Raw genomic sequence first — 20,254 nt, forward strand, 5'->3', positions numbered from 1 at the left:
AGAGACAGAGACGTTCTACTCTTTGAAAAAAATACAGATTATTTATATGACTCTAGAATAGTCATGTGGAAGAGTAGCAAAATAACAAACAGTGAGATAAAGGCAAACCAAATTGTGAAAATCTTTTATGTCATAAAGTAGATGATAACTGGAATTAATTTTAGCAATGGTACCAAAGAGCCATTGTAAGATTTAGCTGAAGTGAATGCAGAGATGGCATTTATAAACAAAAGTTGTAGTTTATGAGGCACAATGGAATTTTAATTAGAGTTACAGTAGAAATGATGCATAGCTTAGAGATCTCTAGAATGATTGGGCTTTTGAGGATCTGTGAGAAGGTGTGTTTCACACACACACACACACACACGAATATATTGCCTTGGAAAAGGGTCCATAACTTTCATCAGCTTACACAAGAGGGTTAGTAGAGTTTGTATATTACTAGAAAAAGTGACAGAATGATATTTATAAACTTTGAAGTTTATTAATTTAAAAATATGCTCTGACGTCTAATGTGTTTTTTTTTTTTTTTTTTTTTTTTTTTTACTTTTTTAGTGGACAGGCCAAAATCTCAACAAATTCGAACCTCTAGTACAATAAGGCGAACCTCTTCCTTGGATGCGATAACAGGACCTTACCTCACAGGACAGTGGCCACGGGACCCTCATGTTCACTACCCTTCATGCATGAAAGATAAAGCTACTCAGGTAAGATGAGCAAAGCAAAACCAGTTCTTTAATTTTTGAAACTAGAATGCCACTAAATTATCCTAGATATGAAATAAAGGCAACCAAAACAAAATTTCTTGTTTTAAATATGCTGCATTATAATAATTTTTCTCAGTTGGCTATAGAAGTTTTTAAGTTATTTAATATGTAATAAGTAAATTCAGTCTGTATTATATGACTTTAGAGACATGCTGTCATTTTAAGGATTGTTTTATAATAAAAAGATTGTTCTATAATAAAATGAAGATAATGACTGGGAAGCATTTTAGAAAATGTGTTTTTTGAACAAAAGTTTGCACAGGTCCTGAAAAATAGCCTCAAGATTATTAGCAGCACGAACTATTTTGAGAGGTTATTTTCCTGTTACAAAGCCAAGACCTTTATAAAGCTAGTAAAGTAGGAAATTTTCCATGTTCTTATTTCCACTATTTTAAAAGACTTCCTAGCCTTTTGATTTGAAGAACATTTCCTCTCATGTTAGAAACAAGTATCTAAACATCTTTGTTTATTATGTTATGATAGGAGCTTTGACTTTATCTTTACTAAATGGTCCTTTTTTTTTTTTTTGGTGGTTTTTCAAGACAGGGATTCTCTGTAGCTTTTGAACCTGTCCTGGAACTAGCTCTTGTAGACCAGGATGGTCTTGAACTCACAGAGATCCACCTGCCTCTGGCTCCCAAGTGCTGGGATTAAAGGCGTGCTCCACCACTGTCCAGCCTAAATGTTTTTTGAAAGTCATGAAATATATTAAAATATAAGTGATTGTTATTGGGCATAAAGAACACATCATACAGGTAGGGATAGAAGATAGTAAGTAAGTATTAGATTAGGCAAATATGTAAATTTAAGGGCATTCAGAATAAGTACACTAGGAGCTTAATAGTTTTAAAAATAATTACAGTTTCTTATTGGGAGAATGCAGGAGAGTGCATTTTGGACATGGCCTATGAAAACCCTACCTATCAGGTTTTTTGTCGTTATGTTAGGCAAGCTTGGAAACTGAAATGAGTTGCTTTATTGTCCATCCCATGAGTTCTGCCTCATAATTTTTTAATGCTGCAATCTTTTGCTTTCTATTGTTTTAGCAAGGAAAAGGATAAATTTGATATGGCAAACAGTGGGATTCTCAGAAGAAAAATTTGTATACCTTGGGCCTAGGCATTTAGAAAGAAATACAGACAGAGATGACTGAGAACCATATTCTAGAAGAATTGGAATCACAGTTATGATAAAGTATAGATATAAAGAATAAAAGAAAACAAGTTGAATGACTCAACATAGTTTTGGAAAGATAAAAGTTCTATTTGTTTTGAAACAGGCAGAGGGGGCAAACATTTACTAACTGTATTCCATGTACTGCTTGTTTTATTACCTGTATCTTGTTTAAGTTTCACAAGAATGTTGCTGTATAATTCAGATGGGAAGCAGAAGCTCAGAGAAGCAAAATGATTTGCCCGTGATCATGCATTTAAGTCATATTAAAACTAGATTTCTTACACAGATTATGTCTGGCTTTCCTAGTGTAATAGCTGATATGGTGCTGAAAATGGTTGCTGTTCTTTTTAGATTATACCCCCCCCCCCAAAGCAAGAAAATCTTATGTTTATTAACCGTATGCTTTGTGCTGGCATTATCCAGAAACAATATTTATCTTTTAAAACAACTCTGAGAAACAGGAGCCTTAAGAACGAAATGCAGAGAGAACTGGATAATATAGTCTTAGAAGCCAAAAGAGAAAACATTTCTAAGAAAGATTACTGATCGATACCAAAGGATCTTGTATTAAGGGCACATTGTCGTAGAAAGTATAGAATTAATGTTATGTTTGGGTAGAATGCCAAGAAATTGGAAAGTGGAGAGTAGTGCAGAGGTAAAGAAAAAAGTTCTAAGTTTTTTGCACGTCTCTTTATCTGCACAATTGGTATATTGAAACCTAATTCATTGTTCCACCATTAATATGATACTTAAGTGCGGCAAATGTTATAAACACCTTAGATATTAACACTAGCTGTAGGAAAAGCCACTTTTGATATTTTTCAGGGTCTTTAGTAAACATGAGCACCCATTTATCACATTATATAGTCTACATTATATAGTTATATAAAAAACAGCTCACCTTTGACAAATTTTCAAAGGGACCAGAAAGTTGTGTTTGGACAGGAAATTCTGGGATTCCTCGGAGTTATATATGGCAGGATATGTTTATATGGGCCCAAACCCATCTAAAGTCTAAACTGTTCTCTTCTTACCTCATAATATATTCTGTAATTTGAAATGTTTTTTTACAATCATAGATATTTTGGATACATCCCTCACACAAACATCATCATCATCCTTAAAATTAAATTCTATTCATACTCTGAGGAAGTAAGATCCAGTAAGTAGGTCCTATCAGATTATGGAGGTCAGGCTTCCTGTAGTTTATTCTAAATAGACCCATATATTTCTCCCTACAACACTGGTAGGCTTGTGGTATGTATGTGCTTTGTCACTGAGGGTCCAAATTTCATACGTCAAGAATAGGGTCAGAGTAATTAATTGCCAATAAATCTTGGGGTACAAAAAGGGGGTTTGCCATTCCTGGGTCTGGATAGAGGTCATTTATTTAAAATTTGACTTTGAAAGGAAAATTAAATATAAGGCTTAATTCTTAGATGATGAATTTAAGGCTTAGAAGAGTTAGCTGATGGTTGGTTACATAGCTTGTTAGTGTTTGCCTCACTTGCCCAAGAAATGCTCTTGCTCCCAAAACATCTCTAAGTTTAATTGAAGATGCAGAGAGGAATATATAAAATCACTTTTAGTGTTGTATCTGTTGTTTATTGATTGATTCTTGAACTCTTGTGGGAATAATCTTAATGAATGTGAGTTAGGTAGGTAGTATGTACTCATCTTGCTGTAGATATTAAATATTTGACTCACCCTTCTACAAGGGCATTTATAATATTTTCTTCCTCTCACATTGCTATGTTTTAATTACCTGATAATTAATGGCTAGAGAAAATTATTTTTAAAATGTGTGGGTCTTTAAATATATACATTCTCATAATTTATTTGGATGCTAATGTTTTTCTGTTAATCCACACATCATTTAACAAACAACAGAGACAGTCCAAGAAATGTGTCGTGCATTTTCATCATTGTGTGAGTGATTAGAGTGAAGGCAAACCTAAAGTGTGCTAGCCAATTGCTGGATTCTTACCTCTTGGTGAAGAAGTGTTTGAGGCTCAGGTTGACAGAACAGCATGCTGGTTTGAGTAGACGTTTTTCTTTTGAATGTTGAAGCGTATGCTCTGATGATAAAGCATAGTATTTTTAAATGTATAATTAAGTAATTGCTTATTATCAGTTATTACACATGGAACATAGTTATGTATACTGTATGTTTATACAACTCAGGACAATGTAATGTTTGTTTTCATCAGCATCGCCATAAATGTGAAATATATTTGTGAACATGTTAAAAGCACTATGATTAGGCAATGAGAATGTTTTCAATCCCATTAATCATTTTATGGGTTCCCTGTTGTATGGGTCCTTCTAAATTTACTAAAATGTCATTATGGAATGCATGACTATATGAAATATGTTATTAGCCATAGTCATTATAGAACAACTTATTTCTTGAACTTATTTCTCTGTATTGCGATTTGATGCCTTTTGGACCAGCATTGTTCCAGCCTTTGCCTCTGACCTCTCACAAGCACAGTGTTATTGTGCTCATATGAATTTAATATTGTGCATCTGTGTAGATATTTAGGTTTAGCTGTGAATACATTTGTCAAAGTTTATTCTAATGTGCATGTGTATTTTGGCATATGATTGTCTACCTTCTGAATAGACTATAGAAACACACTGAACTCTGAGCTGTTTCTAGATAAAGTATAATACTGTTTACTTTGAAATGGATTAAAAATAAGGTTTGATAGATGAATACATACATGATAAAGCAAATATAGAAAATATTGTATAGGAACTTGTGCTTTGTATGTGGCAGGGGGTTGTTGCTGTGGTTGAGATTGAACCCATAGTATTTTGCTTGAGAGAATGACCTCTGAACCACACCACCGGTTTTTAACTTTTCTATTTGATAAATTTCTTAGATATTTTAGAACAAAAAATTGTCATCCCCTGAGCTAGTTTGGGTAGTATGTGTGTTTAGTCCTGGTGCTTGGGGGCCCGGGGACAGGAAACTGAACATTGGAGACCATCGTGGTTACATAGTGGGATCTTACTACAAGAAAATAAAACATTTTTAAAAGTTGATGTTTAATTGAAATGATCACATATTCATTCTGAACATTAAAAGATAAGGATTACTGATTTTGAAAGCCACTGGAGAAATGGGTTGTTGCCAGTTTAGCTCAGCAGAAAGAACTAAAAACTTTTGTAAAATTTTGTGAAACTTTTTCCTTTAATCTTGGAAGTATAATGCTTTTTAAAGAAAAATTACAACCTTTAAAATTTGAGGTTAGAAAAATGATTCAGCAGTTAAGAGCACTTGTTCTTGCAAAGGCTGCAGGTTCAGTTCCCAGCACTCACTCAGTGGCTCACAGCCATCTATAACTACAGATTCAGGGAATCTAACACCGTTTTCTGATATTTGCAGGCACCAGGCATAAACATGGGGAGACATACATGTAGACATAATACTCATATAAAATAAAAATAAATAAATAAATCTAAATATTTTAGTTAACTTGGAGTTAAGGTTACTCTATTCAAGCAATAGGAATAGCTTCTCAGTCTTTGCTCCACAGTGTGAAGTATAATCTCTCATTTTATTTTAAACTTGTGTTTGGAAATGTGTATATGTGTAATATTAATATTAATATGTATGTGTAAATGTTAGTAAAGTAGACAAACAGTGAAAACAGTCGGCAGCAATAATGAAAGGTGTTTCCGGTGATTTCCAGGTATAGTAATGATTATGGCTGTTTGCTGTAAAGAGCTGGTATATATTTTTCTAGCAAGTGAAATTACCAGTGTCCATTGCTACTCCATCCATCTGGGTCACCGAGTGGCAATGGGAACTATAAAATTCTTACTGACCTAATCTTTATGGTATGAGCAGGAAAATACTTTAGAGTTCTAAGCTATTTGTGCTATCTTATAATCAGTGTACTGTGATGCAGTGTATAACCACTTCATACCATTTTTACAGGGCTTTTAGAGCATAGGGTTACTTATTTTATTAAACATTTGCAAAAAATTCAGTGTGAACATAAAACCAGTATCAAAAAAAGTGAATGAAAAAGATAAAGTACTTACTAGAAGTTGTGCCCCAACCAGTTTTGTTAGCTTAAATTTACTTTTTCCTTAATCTTATTTAAATTAAAAAAAAAAAAGTCTTAATAGTTTACTGTCCTGTTCACCTTTGGGCTTTACTTTGATCTTTTTTCTCATTCAGTAGAGGTAATTTTCTCTGTGCGAGTAATCCATCCAAATATGGGCTTGAACTTGGTATGTTACTGGTCTGTAGCTGATTCCATTTGATAGGCTGTGTTCAAGTTTTAAGAGACACTGATACCTCCTTTTAAACGAAAATGTGAATCATCTCAAATTAGATATGTTCTAACAAAATGATGGATACAGCATTGTTTACATGTATCTTGAAAAAGAAACAAGTCACCCAGCATTAGTGAGAATTTTAACTTTGGATGCCACCCTTACCACTTGTCACAGGGTCATACCAACATGCTGTTGAAATATCTAATTAAACCCACAGACTTTCCTTTCTCACAGGAATGCATTAACAGACGTTCCATACTTGTCTCGTGGTGTTTTGATTCATCTGTATTGAAACAGTAATACTACTTCAAGTTACATGTTTCTGGGTTTTATCAATTTTGTTTAATAAGTAGGGCCTTTTAGGGTCAGAATGGTCCTTGTACTTTAGATGAGTATGAGTAATAGTAGCCAACTAGTGAGTCGTCTTTAATCATTATTAATAGAATTTTTATATGTGGTAGTGGGTAGATGCACATGCTTTGAGAATTTCTGTGCCTGTAGAAATACAATAAATATGTACAAGTTGATGTAACTATTTTATACTGTAAATAACTTTTTGATTGATGATCCTAGACATTCTGCCTTGACTTTATGGCTTACTTCAGTTTTATTAAATTTATCTTACACTATTTTCTGCTATAATATTGCTGTGAAATTATCAACTTTACCATATTATTTCTTACCCAAGTAAAGAATTATCTGTTTATTAAATTGTTATTATCCTTTAGAACAAAAACCTCAAATCTTCTTTTAAATTCACTCAATTTCTTGTTAAGCTTATATTGCTTAGTATTTTATCATCTGCTATTGTAATTCAGGCCTTTGATTACCTTCTAATTTATTTGTACTGTATCCAAATATAATGTTATCGTTTTTGATAAATCTTTAGATACTTTTCTTTAGCTTTCCAGACATATGATTATATAAAGAATAATTGTCTTCTTTTTATCCATTCCTTATTTTAGTCTTTTCTTTGAACAACAATTGTGTGTTGTGCTAATATTCTCAACCATTCAGACTACTGAATATGCTAGCAAATACTGTTCTTGTCTCTAAGCAAATTTTTTCCATGGTGGAGATGAACACATTCTCTCAAGCATGAAAGACAGAAAGTTCACCTATGCCACATCCCAGCTGTAGTAAATTTCATTAACAGACTATTATTTGGTTGAACATTAACATTTCTAGATAAATGCATTGTTTACAGAGACTTAAAGTAAATATACAATAGCATACATTATTTATGATATTAAATATTAAGAAGTTCATTATTAAATCCCAAAGTTTTGTTCTTTTTGTGAGATAATACTAAGGCTAGTTTATGCTTGCTTTGTGAAAAGGTCTTGCAAGATTTCCCTCCATTGTGTTCTAGCATGGTGTAAATACAATTTGAATTATTTGTTAGGTGAGTTTGAAAGAACTTTGATCTATGAAATTTACTAGCATAGTATGTTTATAGATTATACTACTTTGAAAAAAATCTCAATTTTTGTCATCACTCTTTATCTCCTTTGGCTATATGGGAAAGAAATTTCAGTGCATGTATTCTTTGAGCCAGGCACTTGTAGAAGGCTCATCTGAGCTTAGAAGTTTGAGAACAGCTTTGACAATATAAGAAAACCCTATCTCAGACAAACAATTCCACCAAAACTTGTATCTCTTAAAAATAAGAAATGGGTTTGTTTAATCTTGAATGACCCTGGATGAAATGGCCTAAGCCTTTAATCCCAACACTTAGGTAGAGGCAGGCATAGCTCTGAGTTCAGGGTCAGCCTGGTTTACAAAGAGAGTTCTAGGACAGCCAGGGCTACATAATGAAACCCTGTCTCAAACAACAACAACAACAACAAAATCCATCAAAGAACAAAATCTTGAATGAAATTTTTTTGTGTATGTGTGCCTATTTTCTAGGTGATGTTCTTCTTATTTAGAATTTTACTATTTTAAATTATTTTTTAGATTACTTTTAGTAAAGCTATGGAACATTGATGTGATAAAAGGTACATAAGTTAGCATTTTATTATTTTTTAATCTCATTAATCTGTTGTATAGGGAGCTTCATGATTTTCCATCAGCAGCCTTCTCTGTCTTTGAGAATAAGTATTTAACAGTTGGCTGTAGTCCTTACGCAGTAAAATCACTACTCTGAATTAAAATATATTCATTCATTCTTTGAAACAATATTAAAATATCCAGCCTCTTCCCCCTTTACCTGAAAAGAACTTGTTTAGGAAATCAAAGGAATACATGATTGTACCTTAATAATAATAATTAAAAGTAGGGAGCCTTCCTTCAGTTTACCAGTTAGATCAGAAATTTATTTGACCTAAAGTCACAGTTGATAGAGCCATTTGGGTTTCCTGTGTCTTTGCTCAAGGGCTTTCTGTTGAAATGTCCTTAAGTAACAGCAATCGCTTGGTTTTTGATATTTAACTTTCTGAGTAGTTTATATGTTCTACATATTAATACACACACATGAACACCTGATTTTGACAAAGAAGCTAAAATTATACAATGGAAAAAAGAAAGCATCTTCAGCTATGGTACTGGAATAACTGTATGTCAACATGTAGAAAAATAAAAATTGATCCATATCTATCCCCATGCACACAACTCGTCTGAATGGATTAAAGCCTCAATATAAATCTGACCACACTGAACTTGACAGAAGAGAAAGTGTTAAGTAGCCTTCAGTGCATGGGCACAGGAGACCACTTCCTAAATGTAGCACAGACACTGAGAGCAACAATAAATAAATGGGACCTTTCTGAAACTGAGAAGCTTTTGTAAAGCAAAGGACACACAGTAAATAAATCAAAATGTCAGCCTACTGAATGGGAAAAGATCTTTACCAACCCCATATCAGACAAAGGACTGATCTCCAAAATATATAAAGAACTCAAGAAATTGAGACATCAAAATTCCAGATAACCCAAAACTAAAAAATGGGGTACAGAACTAAACAGAATTCTTAACAAAAGAATCTCAAATGGCTGAAAGACACTTAAGGAGAAATGTTCAACATCCTTAACCATGGGGAAATGTAAATCAAAACAACTCTGAGATATCATTTTACACCTGTCATAATGGCTAAGATCAAAAACACCAATGATAGCTTATGCTGGAGAGGATGTGGAGTAAGGGGAACATTCATCCATTGCTGGGTAGGAATGCAAACTTGTGCAACCACTTTGGAAATCAGTATGGCGGTTTCTCAGAAAATTGGGAATCAATTTACCCCAGGATCCAGCAATACCACTCTTAGGAATATACCCAAAAGATGCTCAGTTGTACTACAAGGACATTTGTTCAGCTGTGTTCATAGCAGCATTATTTGTAATAGCCAAACCTGGAAACAACCTATATGCCCCTCAACCGAAGAATGGATAAAGAAAATGTGGCACATCTCCACATTAGAGTAGTACTCAGTGGTAAAAAACAATGACGTCTTGAAATTTGCATGCAAATGGATGAAACTCGAAAACACCATCCTGAGTGAGGTAACTCAGACCCAAAAAGATGAGTATGGTATGTACTTACTCATAAGTGGATACTAACTATAAACAAATGACATTGAGCCTATAGTTCATGATCCTAGAGAAGCCAAGTAACAAGCTGAACCCTAAGAACATACATAGATCTATCTGGAAAGTCGAAATATACAAGATCATCTGACAAAATTGGGAGCAGGGGAGTTGGGGGAGAAGAGAAGGTGGAAGGGGAAGGGGAGCGGAGAAGGCAAGGTGGGAGGAGAACTTAAGGTAACGGGATAGTCAAGATGGAGGAAGGACAGATGAGAGCAAGGATAGAGAAACTTGATATCTTGATTGAGGAGATTATTGTGGGGCTAGCAAGAAACCTGACTCTAGAGAAATTCCCAGGAATCCACAAGGATGACCCCAGCTATGAGACTAAGCAGTAGAGGGGAGGGGGGCAATCTTGACTTGCTCTATAGTCAGAGTGATGAATATCTTAAATATCACCATAGAACCTCATCCAGAAACAGATGCAGAGACCCTCATTGGAACACTGGACTGAGCTCCCAAGGTCCAGTTGAAGAGTGGGAGGCATCAGAATATGAGCAAAGAGGTCAAGACCATGATGGGTACACCCACTGAAACAGTCTACCTGAGCTAATGGGAGCTCACTAACTCCAGCCAGACAGGGAAGGAAAAAGCATAGTTCCAAAGTGGTCCCTCTGAATGTGGGTGACAGTTGTGTGGCTGGGGCAGACTGAGGGGCCACAGGCAGTGGGACCAGGATTTATACCTACTGCATGTACTGGCTTTTGGGGAACTTGTTCTTTTTGGATACCTTGCTCAGCCTAGGCATAGTAGGATGGGCCTTGGAACTTCCCCAAAGGAATGTGCCTTACCCTCTCTGTGGAGTAGATGGGGGGGATAAGTGGAGAGAATGGGAGGGAGGGAGTGGGAACTTGGATTGCTATAATGAAAAAAGATAGTTTGTTCTCTTTTTTAAAAAAATAGAAAAGAAAAGAAAGTAACCCTAAGTTTTCCCTTAGTATAGCTAAAAATATACTTAAAAGAAACAAAATATTTCTCTCTGTACTGGGACCATGACTAATTTGGTATGGACCTACTTACTGTTCAACTCCTTTATAGGATTATAGTTTAGAATTAGCTCATAAAAATTTAGAAATAATGTAAGAAATCATTATGTATCTTTAGATGCTAATGCTTATTATGTGTAAATGATTGATTTTTTTTTAGATGAGAGGAACAGTGTAAACCTTCTGAAAAGGTTTCTATGCTTCTGGGTGCTGGAGGATAACTTGATATTGCAGTGAAGATTATGCAAAATAATTCATGTTAAGGTTCTAACATAGTTATCTAGAACATAAGATACTGATAAACATTAGCTACCTTTGTTTTATTTATTTATTTTTTTTATGTGTTTGGGTGCTTTTGCCTACATGTATGTCTGGGCATCATGAGTGTGCAGTGCCCACTGAGACCCAAAGAGTTCATAGGATCCTCGGGAACTGGACTTAAGAAAAGTTGTTAGCTTCCATGGTTGTTAGCCACCATGTTGGTACTGGGAACTGAACTGAGATCCTCTGCAAATGCAATACTGAGCTGTCTGTCCAGATCCAATAACTGCTTTTGTAGTAGAATATAATATTTCACTGTCATTAAGATTAAATACAATGATATTAAAGAAAATTTCAGAAATATCGTTATTAGTATTAACAGTTGATTATGCAGTTATGCAATTATGAACAGTAAGTCTGATCTGGTAGGAAAAAGCTTAGAGATGATAGATTACCTCAGATCCTGAAAGGGCCCTAAAATTCTATAATTATTGTAAGGTCAGAATTCTTTCAGTCAACTATTATATGTCTACTGTTAATTTTGCAAATAAAAATAGTACTTTAGACTTAGAGATTCAAGCATGGGAGGGAGACTGAGTTTCTATTATGAAAACTTCCCCTTTGGCTGTTATGTTTGCCATTATCTGGGCATGGTTGGTTTTTATGACTTAAGTAGGAGTTTTGGGAATGGTGTGAAAAATATTTGGCAGTATCTAGCAGTTCTATATTACTCATTGTCAGGCATAAGAGATTTTTAAAAGCATTATATATTAAAATCTAGCAAGGAAAATAAGTGATTAGTAACAACGTGGAAGATTTTGAGTACTTTTTTAAATCTGTATTCTTTTTTTTTTTTTTTTTTTTTTTTTGGTTTTTTGAGACAGGGTTTCTCTGTGGTTTTGGAGCCTGTCCTGGAACTAGCTCTTGTAGACCAGGCTGGTCTCAAACTCACAGAGATCCGCCTGCCTCTGCCTCCCAAGTGCTGGGATTAAAGGTGTGCGCCACCACCGCCCGACTTAATCTGTATTCTTAAAGAGATAGACTTTTTTAGGCTTGTTTGTTTAGATGCATAAAAGGTTCTTTTTCTCCTCCTTGATAGTGGAAGCAGTTTGGATAGAAAGAGAAATATCCTAAAGTATAGTGGCCAAAGAACATGGTGTTATATACAATAGTAAAATTATTGAGGACTGTTTCCAAAAAATCTATGGAATAATAACATGCCATATGTGTTGTTAGTGAGTATACTTGTAAGTGTCCATTAATCATGTAAGTAGGGGAAATTAAGCAGATTTTTAAATAAACAACAACAACTTGTATTTGAGTTTTTAGAATGCTAACTTGCATTGTATGTGGAGTAGAAAGATGCAGCATTATGACTTTCCCCAAATTTATTGGCCATTGAACCCTTTTATTAGACATTTTTACTAGTATCTAGAAGCAAAGCTACAAGTAGCACTTCTTCTAAAATTCTATTCTAGTTTAGCTAGTGTACAAAAATGGCAGTTGTACCTTGTGTCTTATTGATACCAAAGGAAAGAACCTCCACTTACTTTGTCCAGTTATTTTTCTATTTATAAGTTTTAAACATTTCTGAAATACTCAAATTTAACAATTTAAGATTTATTTACAAATTAAATTTATTTACCCTTTGTTACTTCTGTAGCATATTCATGGGCAATATTAAACTTTTGCCTCACCTTTTTCCTGAGATTGAACTTTTGATTTATAGATGTTGTTCAAATGGCCAAAAAACACTTAAGATCATGCTCAACTTCATTAGTGATCAGGGAAATGCAAATCAAGACAACTTTAAGATACCATCTTACACCTGTCAGAATGGCTAAAATAAACACCAATGATAGCCTTTGCTGGAGAGGTTGTAGAGAAGGGGGTACACTCATCCATTGCTGGTGGGAATGCAAACTTGTGCAACCACTCTGGAAAGCAGTGTGGCGGTTTCTCAGGAAATTCAGGAACAACCTACCCCTGGACCCAGCAATACCACTCTTGGGAATATACCCAAGAGATGCCCTGTCATACAACAAAAGAATATGCTCAACTGTGTTCATAGCAGCATTGTTTGTAATAGCCAGAATCTGGAAACAACCTAGATGCCCTTCAATGGAAGAATGGATGAAGAAAGTAGGGAATATATACATATTAGAGTACTACTCAGCAGTAAAAAACAATGACTTCTTGAATTTTGCATACAAATGGATGGAAATAGAAAACACTATCCTGAGTGAGGTAAGCCAGACCCAAAAAGAGGAACATGGGATGTACTCACTCATATTTGGTTTCTAGCCATAAATAAAGGACATTGAGCCTATAATTCGTGATCCTAGAGAAGCTAAATAAGAAGGTGAACTTAAAGAAAAACATATAGGCATCCTCCTGAATATTAACCTTCATCAGGCGATGAAAGGAGACAGAGACAGAGACCCACATTGGAGCACTGGACTGAAATTTGGTGATAGCATTATTACTGTTTCTTACATTTTGATTTTGTTTTTGTTTTTTAAAGACACCTAGTTGTTGGGCAGAGGAGGGAGCAGAAAAACGATCCCATCAGCGCTCTGCATCATGGGGAAGTGCTGATCAACTGAAGGAGGTATGTTTTTTATTTTTTTATAACTTGTTTTGATCTTGATGGGTTGTTTTTAGTATTTTCTCAATATAGTGAGACTTCTATTTGTTATAACCTACTTTTTTCATAGTCACAGAGTTGAAACATACTTTAGTAAAAAGTAAATTTTTCTTATTTTTGTAGCCTTTATATTCTCAATAAATATGTACCCCACCAATTGTGACATTTCTAGAATCAACCCTGATTTTATGTAATAATCTGTTTTAGTAATCATTTTTGTTTTAGTTATCTTTATTTTTCCTTAGCTTGCTTTTTTAAAAAATCACAACAACCAGAGCCATAGATCATAGCTTTCTACAATAAGATAGTGCTTTTTGTTTTCTGATAGCTTTTTATGATATCCAGTTTATTATGATCCATTGGGACCTCATACTACAGTGGAAGCCAAATCTTGTAGAAATGAGCTATTCCTTAATATTTTGTGAATAGTCCAAAATATAGCTATATATTATTTTTCCTGATAGTTTTTTCCATGCAAATTATCAATTTTTACCTATTTGTTCTTTCAAAGCTGTAGGAAACCTAGAGTTAAAATATCTAGGATGATTATCCTGTCTCTGCTGCCATCTTCCTAGTGGGAACAACTCATTGCTTTTAAGAGAATGAGTGTGCTGGTTTTAGCTGAGGTTGGCAAGTATTTTTTGTCTTAGTTTGCTTTCTAGTGCTATGATAAACACCATGACCATAAGCAACTTGGGAAGAAAGGTTTAATTTTATCTTGGAGTTTACAGATTACAGTCTATCATTGGGGGACCCAAGGCAGGAACCTGTAAGACTATATAGCCGAGACTATGTAGAAGTGCTGCTTACTTGTTTGTTACACATGGCTTGTTTAGTTACCTTTTTTACAACCCAGGCCACCTCACCAGAAGTGGCATTGTTCGTAATGAGTTGAACCCTCCCATATCAATCATTGATCAAGAAAATGCCCTATAAACTTGCTTATGGGCCAATCTGAGTGGAGGCCCATCTCAGTTGAGGTTCTTCTTCCCAGGTAACTATTGCTTATGTCAGTTTGACAAAATACTAGCCTGCACAGTTCTTTTATACTTTGAATTTAGAATTATATCACTGAATTTTTGACTCCTAACACTTGGGTCAGTATTGTCCCCTTAAAATTCTGAAAGGTTACCAGTAAACCAGTGTTGGTATAGGTTAACTATAAACATTTCTCTCATTTTATTTATGTGTATTTGGGTATGTCTGCTTGTCTGTATGGAACCACATACTCCAGAAAAGTGCCTTAGATACCTTGGAACTGGAGTTACTAGGAATCATACCTGGGTCCTCTGCAATACAAGCAAGTACTCAGCTGCTGAGCCATCTCTTTAGGCTCAGAATTTCCTTGAATGTTTTTCCTATGCAGAGTTCCAGACTGACCAGTATTAATTTTATATACTTTAGGTTGCCAAATTACTCATATACTGTGTAATCTAATCCAAATGGTCTGGTAGCATAATTTTGGCTATGATTTTATTTTTAGCCTCCTTATTATGTCGAAAATCCGTAATTTTGGCCTGCCTCTTATCTATATACATAATAAGTAGATGTAGATTCTCCTAGAGGAAGCAAAAGAAAGGGCTTAGTCTAATGCATCTAGACTGCAATAGGGATATAAACTCAAGTATAGACTATAAATAATGACAAACCTTCCATTTTATTCAGTATGGTTTCAGACATACTGCTGATATTTCACATCGTTCTGTTAGAACTGAGTGCTTATTGCAACATGGCATATGCTACTACAAGGGAACAGCTGAATTACAAGAATTGATTGTTCTCTTAGAAAACAACCATAAAACCAAACAGTTTCATCTCTCTAGATGGAATCAAAGTAATCGAGCAGTTTTGCTTATGAAAACTTGGGGTTTGAATAGTATAAATTGTGGTATTCTTGTTCAAAATGAAAGAAAATTGCAAAGGAGATTGAAGATGTCAGTGGAAATAAAACTCAGTTAAGATTGTAAAAGACCAGAACTTAAAAGGCAGTTCTGTATGTTCACGCGCTCGCACACACACACGCATGGTAAATTAGTCAGTTTTTGTTCATCTTTTAGTTTTATAAGCTCATAATATCTCGACATCAAGGAAGTTACTTAGTGAAGTGGCTGAGATCCTGACTGGTACATATTTTGTAGTTAAAAATTAATACAGGATTGCTTGCACAGCATTGTGAAGTACTAAAAAAAGGCTTACAAATTGAAGGTCAAAGACCATTTGTCATTAGGTTTCTCACATGTGAAAGGAATTTTATTTTCAAGTGTTTCCCCATCTGTGAAGTGGATATCACCAAGAGTGTATGTTTTTCAAAAGTTAGACAATGATCTAGTTAACTTTTCTGTTGTGGTAAACACTATGGCCAAAAGCACCTTCCAGAAAGAAACAGTTTATTTCATCTTACAGGTCACAGACCGTTGTTAGGGGAGTCAGAGCAGGAGCACAAGGCATGGGCTAGTGTAGTAATATGGGCGGCGGCAGGGTTGCGTCCCCAAACACCCCAGCCGCCTGCCCTGCCCGGCTAGCTTATGCCCCGAAATAATTACACACAAACTGTATTCTTTTATAAACTGCTTGGCCCTTAGCTCTAGCCCTTACTGGCTAATTCTGATATCCCAATCAGCCCATCTCTAACAATCTGTGAGCACCGGTCTTACCGGGAAGATTCTAGCCTAAGTCCATCCTGGGTCGGAGCTGGGGCATGGCGTGTGTCTGCCTGGGAGCGGGTAGCATGGCGTCTCTCTGAAGCTTCTGCTCCGGAGAGGAGAGCTGCGGAGTCTGATCTCACTTCCTCTTCCTCCCAGCCTTCCCTTCTGTTTACTCCACCCACCTAAGGGTGGGCCTATCAAATGGGCCTAGCAGTTTCTTTATTGCTTAAACAATGAAATCAACAGATTGATATATGACACTCCCACATCACTTCCCCTTTTTCTGTTTAAACAAAAAAAGAAAGGCTTTAACCTTAACATAGCAAAATTACATATAACAAAACAGTTATCAAGTAAAAGTTACATCAGAAACATTTATACATATAACAAAATTGACCGTAAATCTCTATCAATAAAGCAAAATCTATACTAATGCAAATTATTCATACCTATATCATATCCCCCTTTAAATGTAAAAGAACGTTTATAAACCATATTTGGGAACATGGGCGCAGTTTTTTCTCTCCAAACTGCTTCCTGCTGAATGGGGGCGTCGTTAATTAGGTCTTTCATGGTATAACCTGTGTGCTAGTTTCATCTCAGTTGTCAGTTGAGCAAAGCAATTTTCTGAAGATGTTCACAGCAACCCTTCAGGAGGACGTGGTCCATCATACCAAATCGGGATAAATGCAATCCACAAGGTCTGATCCTCTGTGAAAACAAAAGAAGAATCTCTTTTCCAAAGTATCATATCCTTAGATCCAAATTCTGAAATCATACCCTCATGATATCTGTTCTGGTTCCACTTGGCAGCCCATATAATGAAATGTCTCTCTGTACTTAGCTCCTTAACAGTCAAAAATTTTAAAGAAAACACAACGTACATAATCCAGACTCTCTGTGAATTTTCCATCTTTACGCGGCTTATTTTTATTTATATCTATAACTATCTGTACTCTGTCTCTTTAAAGACTTTACTTTTACTTTTTTCTTTTTAAACCATTAACTTTATTCTCTATATTCTTTTTCTTCTCTCTCCCAAGCCTACGTATATTCATCTAACAGTGTGATTCATTTAGTGGTCTGAATCTGTCCTATTGTGAATCTGCAATTTTTTACTATCCAGGAGCACTTTTGATTTGCGCCTTTAAATCACTAGGCGCTTAAGAATCTAAGCTGTGACATTCCTAAGTTAACTTTTTGCTTTTTGACGTATATCTGTAGACCAGGCTGTCTTTGAACTCTCAGAGATCCGCCTGTCTCTGCCTCCCAGGCATTGGGATTAAAGGTGTTTGCTACTACACCTTGAACTCACAGACGTCTGTTTGTCTCTGCCTTTTAGGCACTGGGATTAAAGGCGTGTGCTACCACACCTTGAAGTCACAGAGGTCTATCTCCCTCTGCCTCCCAAGTGTTGGGATTAAAGGTGTGTACACACAACAACTCTCTTCCTTTTTTTTTTGTTTTTTGCTTTAAGAACTTCAACTTTCAGCTTGCATATATTTTTAACACACTTTAAACCATCCAGAAATTTTCTTTGTCTCTGAATCTCTCTTTACTGTATATCTCTCTGTTTTTTGACCACATGAGTCTTTAGTTTACCAAGCAATCTCACTCAGTAGGACTAAAGGCGTGGCTTTGACGGCTAGATGTAGCCCATTCCTTAGCTTTTCAGCCTCATGGCTGAGGTACTGGCTGTAGCCATGTTTATAGCATTTCAAGGTCCCTGCCAGCCAGCGAACTACAACAGACAACACTCAAGTCCTCTCTCTGTAGCCGGCCCTCCTGCCTCAAACAGTCAGAGTTTGCCCTGGCAGGATGGCCCAGAAAGCCGGCATTTTTAAACGGCAGCTTTTTTCCTGCTACGGCTGAAAACCGAAAAGCATGTGTTCATCTTTTCGTCAACACCATTTAAGTGTTTCGTGGCAGGACCTCTTAATGAGCTGCAGGTTTTGCAGCTAAAGCTGAGTCAGGAAGCCTCTTGGGGCTACCAGGTAGGAGCGGCACTCAGCACTTTAATTCTGAGACTGAGCGTGCAGCACAGAAATTCTTTTGATCCAAGTTACATTCAAATCTGACACGCAGAGCACTGCGCAGTCTGAAAACACGTCTCTGTATGACGGCAGGAATCCGCCATGCTCTTCCGCCTGCCTAAACCTGATTCTGCCTTCTTCCCAGGAGCAGGCGGGGAGCTCTGAGTCATCGCACGGTCTCAGAGCACTCTCCTTCCGATCCCAAGCGGGAACACAAACATAAAGCCAGAGTTTGCACTGGCAGCACAGCCCCAAGGAGCTGTGCTTTAAAATGACACAGCATTTTTTCTGCTGCTGTTGCCGAATCAGGAAATCTCTCTACAGCACGCCACCAACAAACAGCAAAAATCTGTGTTAAACTCTCTCTCCCTTATTTTTAAGCCTTCTCAGGTTTTTTAAGTAGGTTTAGTCCATCACGTGGGGCGCCATTTGTAGTAATATGGGCGGCGGCAGGGTTGCGTCCCCAAACACCCCAGCCGCCTGCCCTGCCCGGCTAGCTTATGCCCCGAAATAATTACACACAAACTGTATTCTTTTATAAACTGCTTGGCCCTTAGCTCTAGCCCTTACTGGCTAATTCTGATATCCCAATCAGCCCATCTCTAACAATCTGTGAGCACCGGTCTTACCGGGAAGATTCTAGCCTAAGTCCATCCTGGGTCGGAGCTGGGGCATGGTGTGCGTCTTCCCTGGAGCAGGTAGCATGGCGTCTCTCCTGCGTCTGCTCCGGAGAGCAGAGCTGTGGAGTCTGACCTCACTTCCTCTTCCTCCCGGCATTCTGTTCTGTTTACTCCACCCACCTAAGGGTGGGCCTATCCAATGGGCCTAGCAGTTTCTTTATTGCTTAGAGCCAATGAAATCAACAGATTGATATATGACACTCCCACATCAGGCTAGCACGGCACTGCTTCCTGGGCTGCCTTCTTGTTGCTCCTCGCTTGTGATATGCTAGTTGTTGTTTGTTTTTTCAGACGGTGTCTATCCTGGACTAGCTCTGTAGACCAGGCTCTTGAACTCACAGAGATCCACCTGCCTCTGCCTCCCAAGTGCTGGGATTAACGGTGTGTGCCACCACCTCACAGCTCGATAGGCTAGCTTTTTATACAACCCTAGTCCACTTGCCTAGGGATGTTGCTGCCCAGAGTAGGCTGGGTCTTCCCACAGCAATCATCAATCATGGCAATCTTTCCCAGCCATAGCCACAGATCAGTCTGACTTGGGCAGTTCTTCAGTTGAGGGTCCTTCATTCCAGATGACTCTAGGTTATACCAACCTGGCAATAAAAACTAATCAGCACTCTGTTACAGTTGTTAATGCTGTATTATAGTTGTAAATTTGCTTTTGTATTAAAACTTACTGCTTATGAAAGTTCTCCCAAAGCAAGCCTAGTTTGAGATGTTTGTTTGTGACTTGTCTTTGTCTATCCCTGAGTCATTTATGTGAAACTGTATATGGGCAGGCATGTGACTGTGTATATCAATTTGCTTTTACTCAAACTGTAGAATTTTTCTGTGAAGATACTTGATCTTGTTATAATCTGTTTTAAATCAAAACTAGTAACAGCCTGAGATTTATGACCAAGTTCATTTTAGAAAAAAAAAATAGATTATCTTTAATTATTTAGGGAAAGGAGTGATATAATTCAACTCTTGTTAAATGTTTTATTCTCATCTGTTTATAAGATTTATCTTCTTTTTTCTTTTTATCTTAGTCCTCCAGTCAATATAGATAGATGGTGGTTGCATTAGTTTTCCATTGTTATGCTAAAATACATAAGATAATCCACTTAAAAGGAAGGAAGGTTTATTTTGGCACATCTTTTCAAATTTTTCAGTCCATGATAACTGGGCTCTTTTGCT

The 20,254-nt window shown here is 36.4% G+C and overlaps 1 protein-coding gene across 3 annotated transcripts in view; it reads left to right on the forward strand.

The window, feature by feature from the left end:
* Glcci1 (glucocorticoid induced 1) overlaps positions 1–20,254 on the forward strand; it is a 74,427-nt gene that overhangs the window by 25,384 nt on the left and 28,789 nt on the right. For all 3 annotated transcript variants that reach the window (XM_075953858.1, XM_075953859.1, XM_075953860.1), the window contains exons 2-3: positions 556–707; positions 13,595–13,681. In XM_075953858.1, the coding sequence (XP_075809973.1) occupies positions 556–707; positions 13,595–13,681 (239 nt within the window). The remainder of the gene's footprint in view (positions 1–555; positions 708–13,594; positions 13,682–20,254) is intronic.

This window comes from Microtus pennsylvanicus, chromosome 19 (genome assembly GCF_037038515.1).
Source record: "Microtus pennsylvanicus isolate mMicPen1 chromosome 19, mMicPen1.hap1, whole genome shotgun sequence".
NCBI lineage: Eukaryota > Metazoa > Chordata > Mammalia > Rodentia > Cricetidae > Microtus > Microtus pennsylvanicus.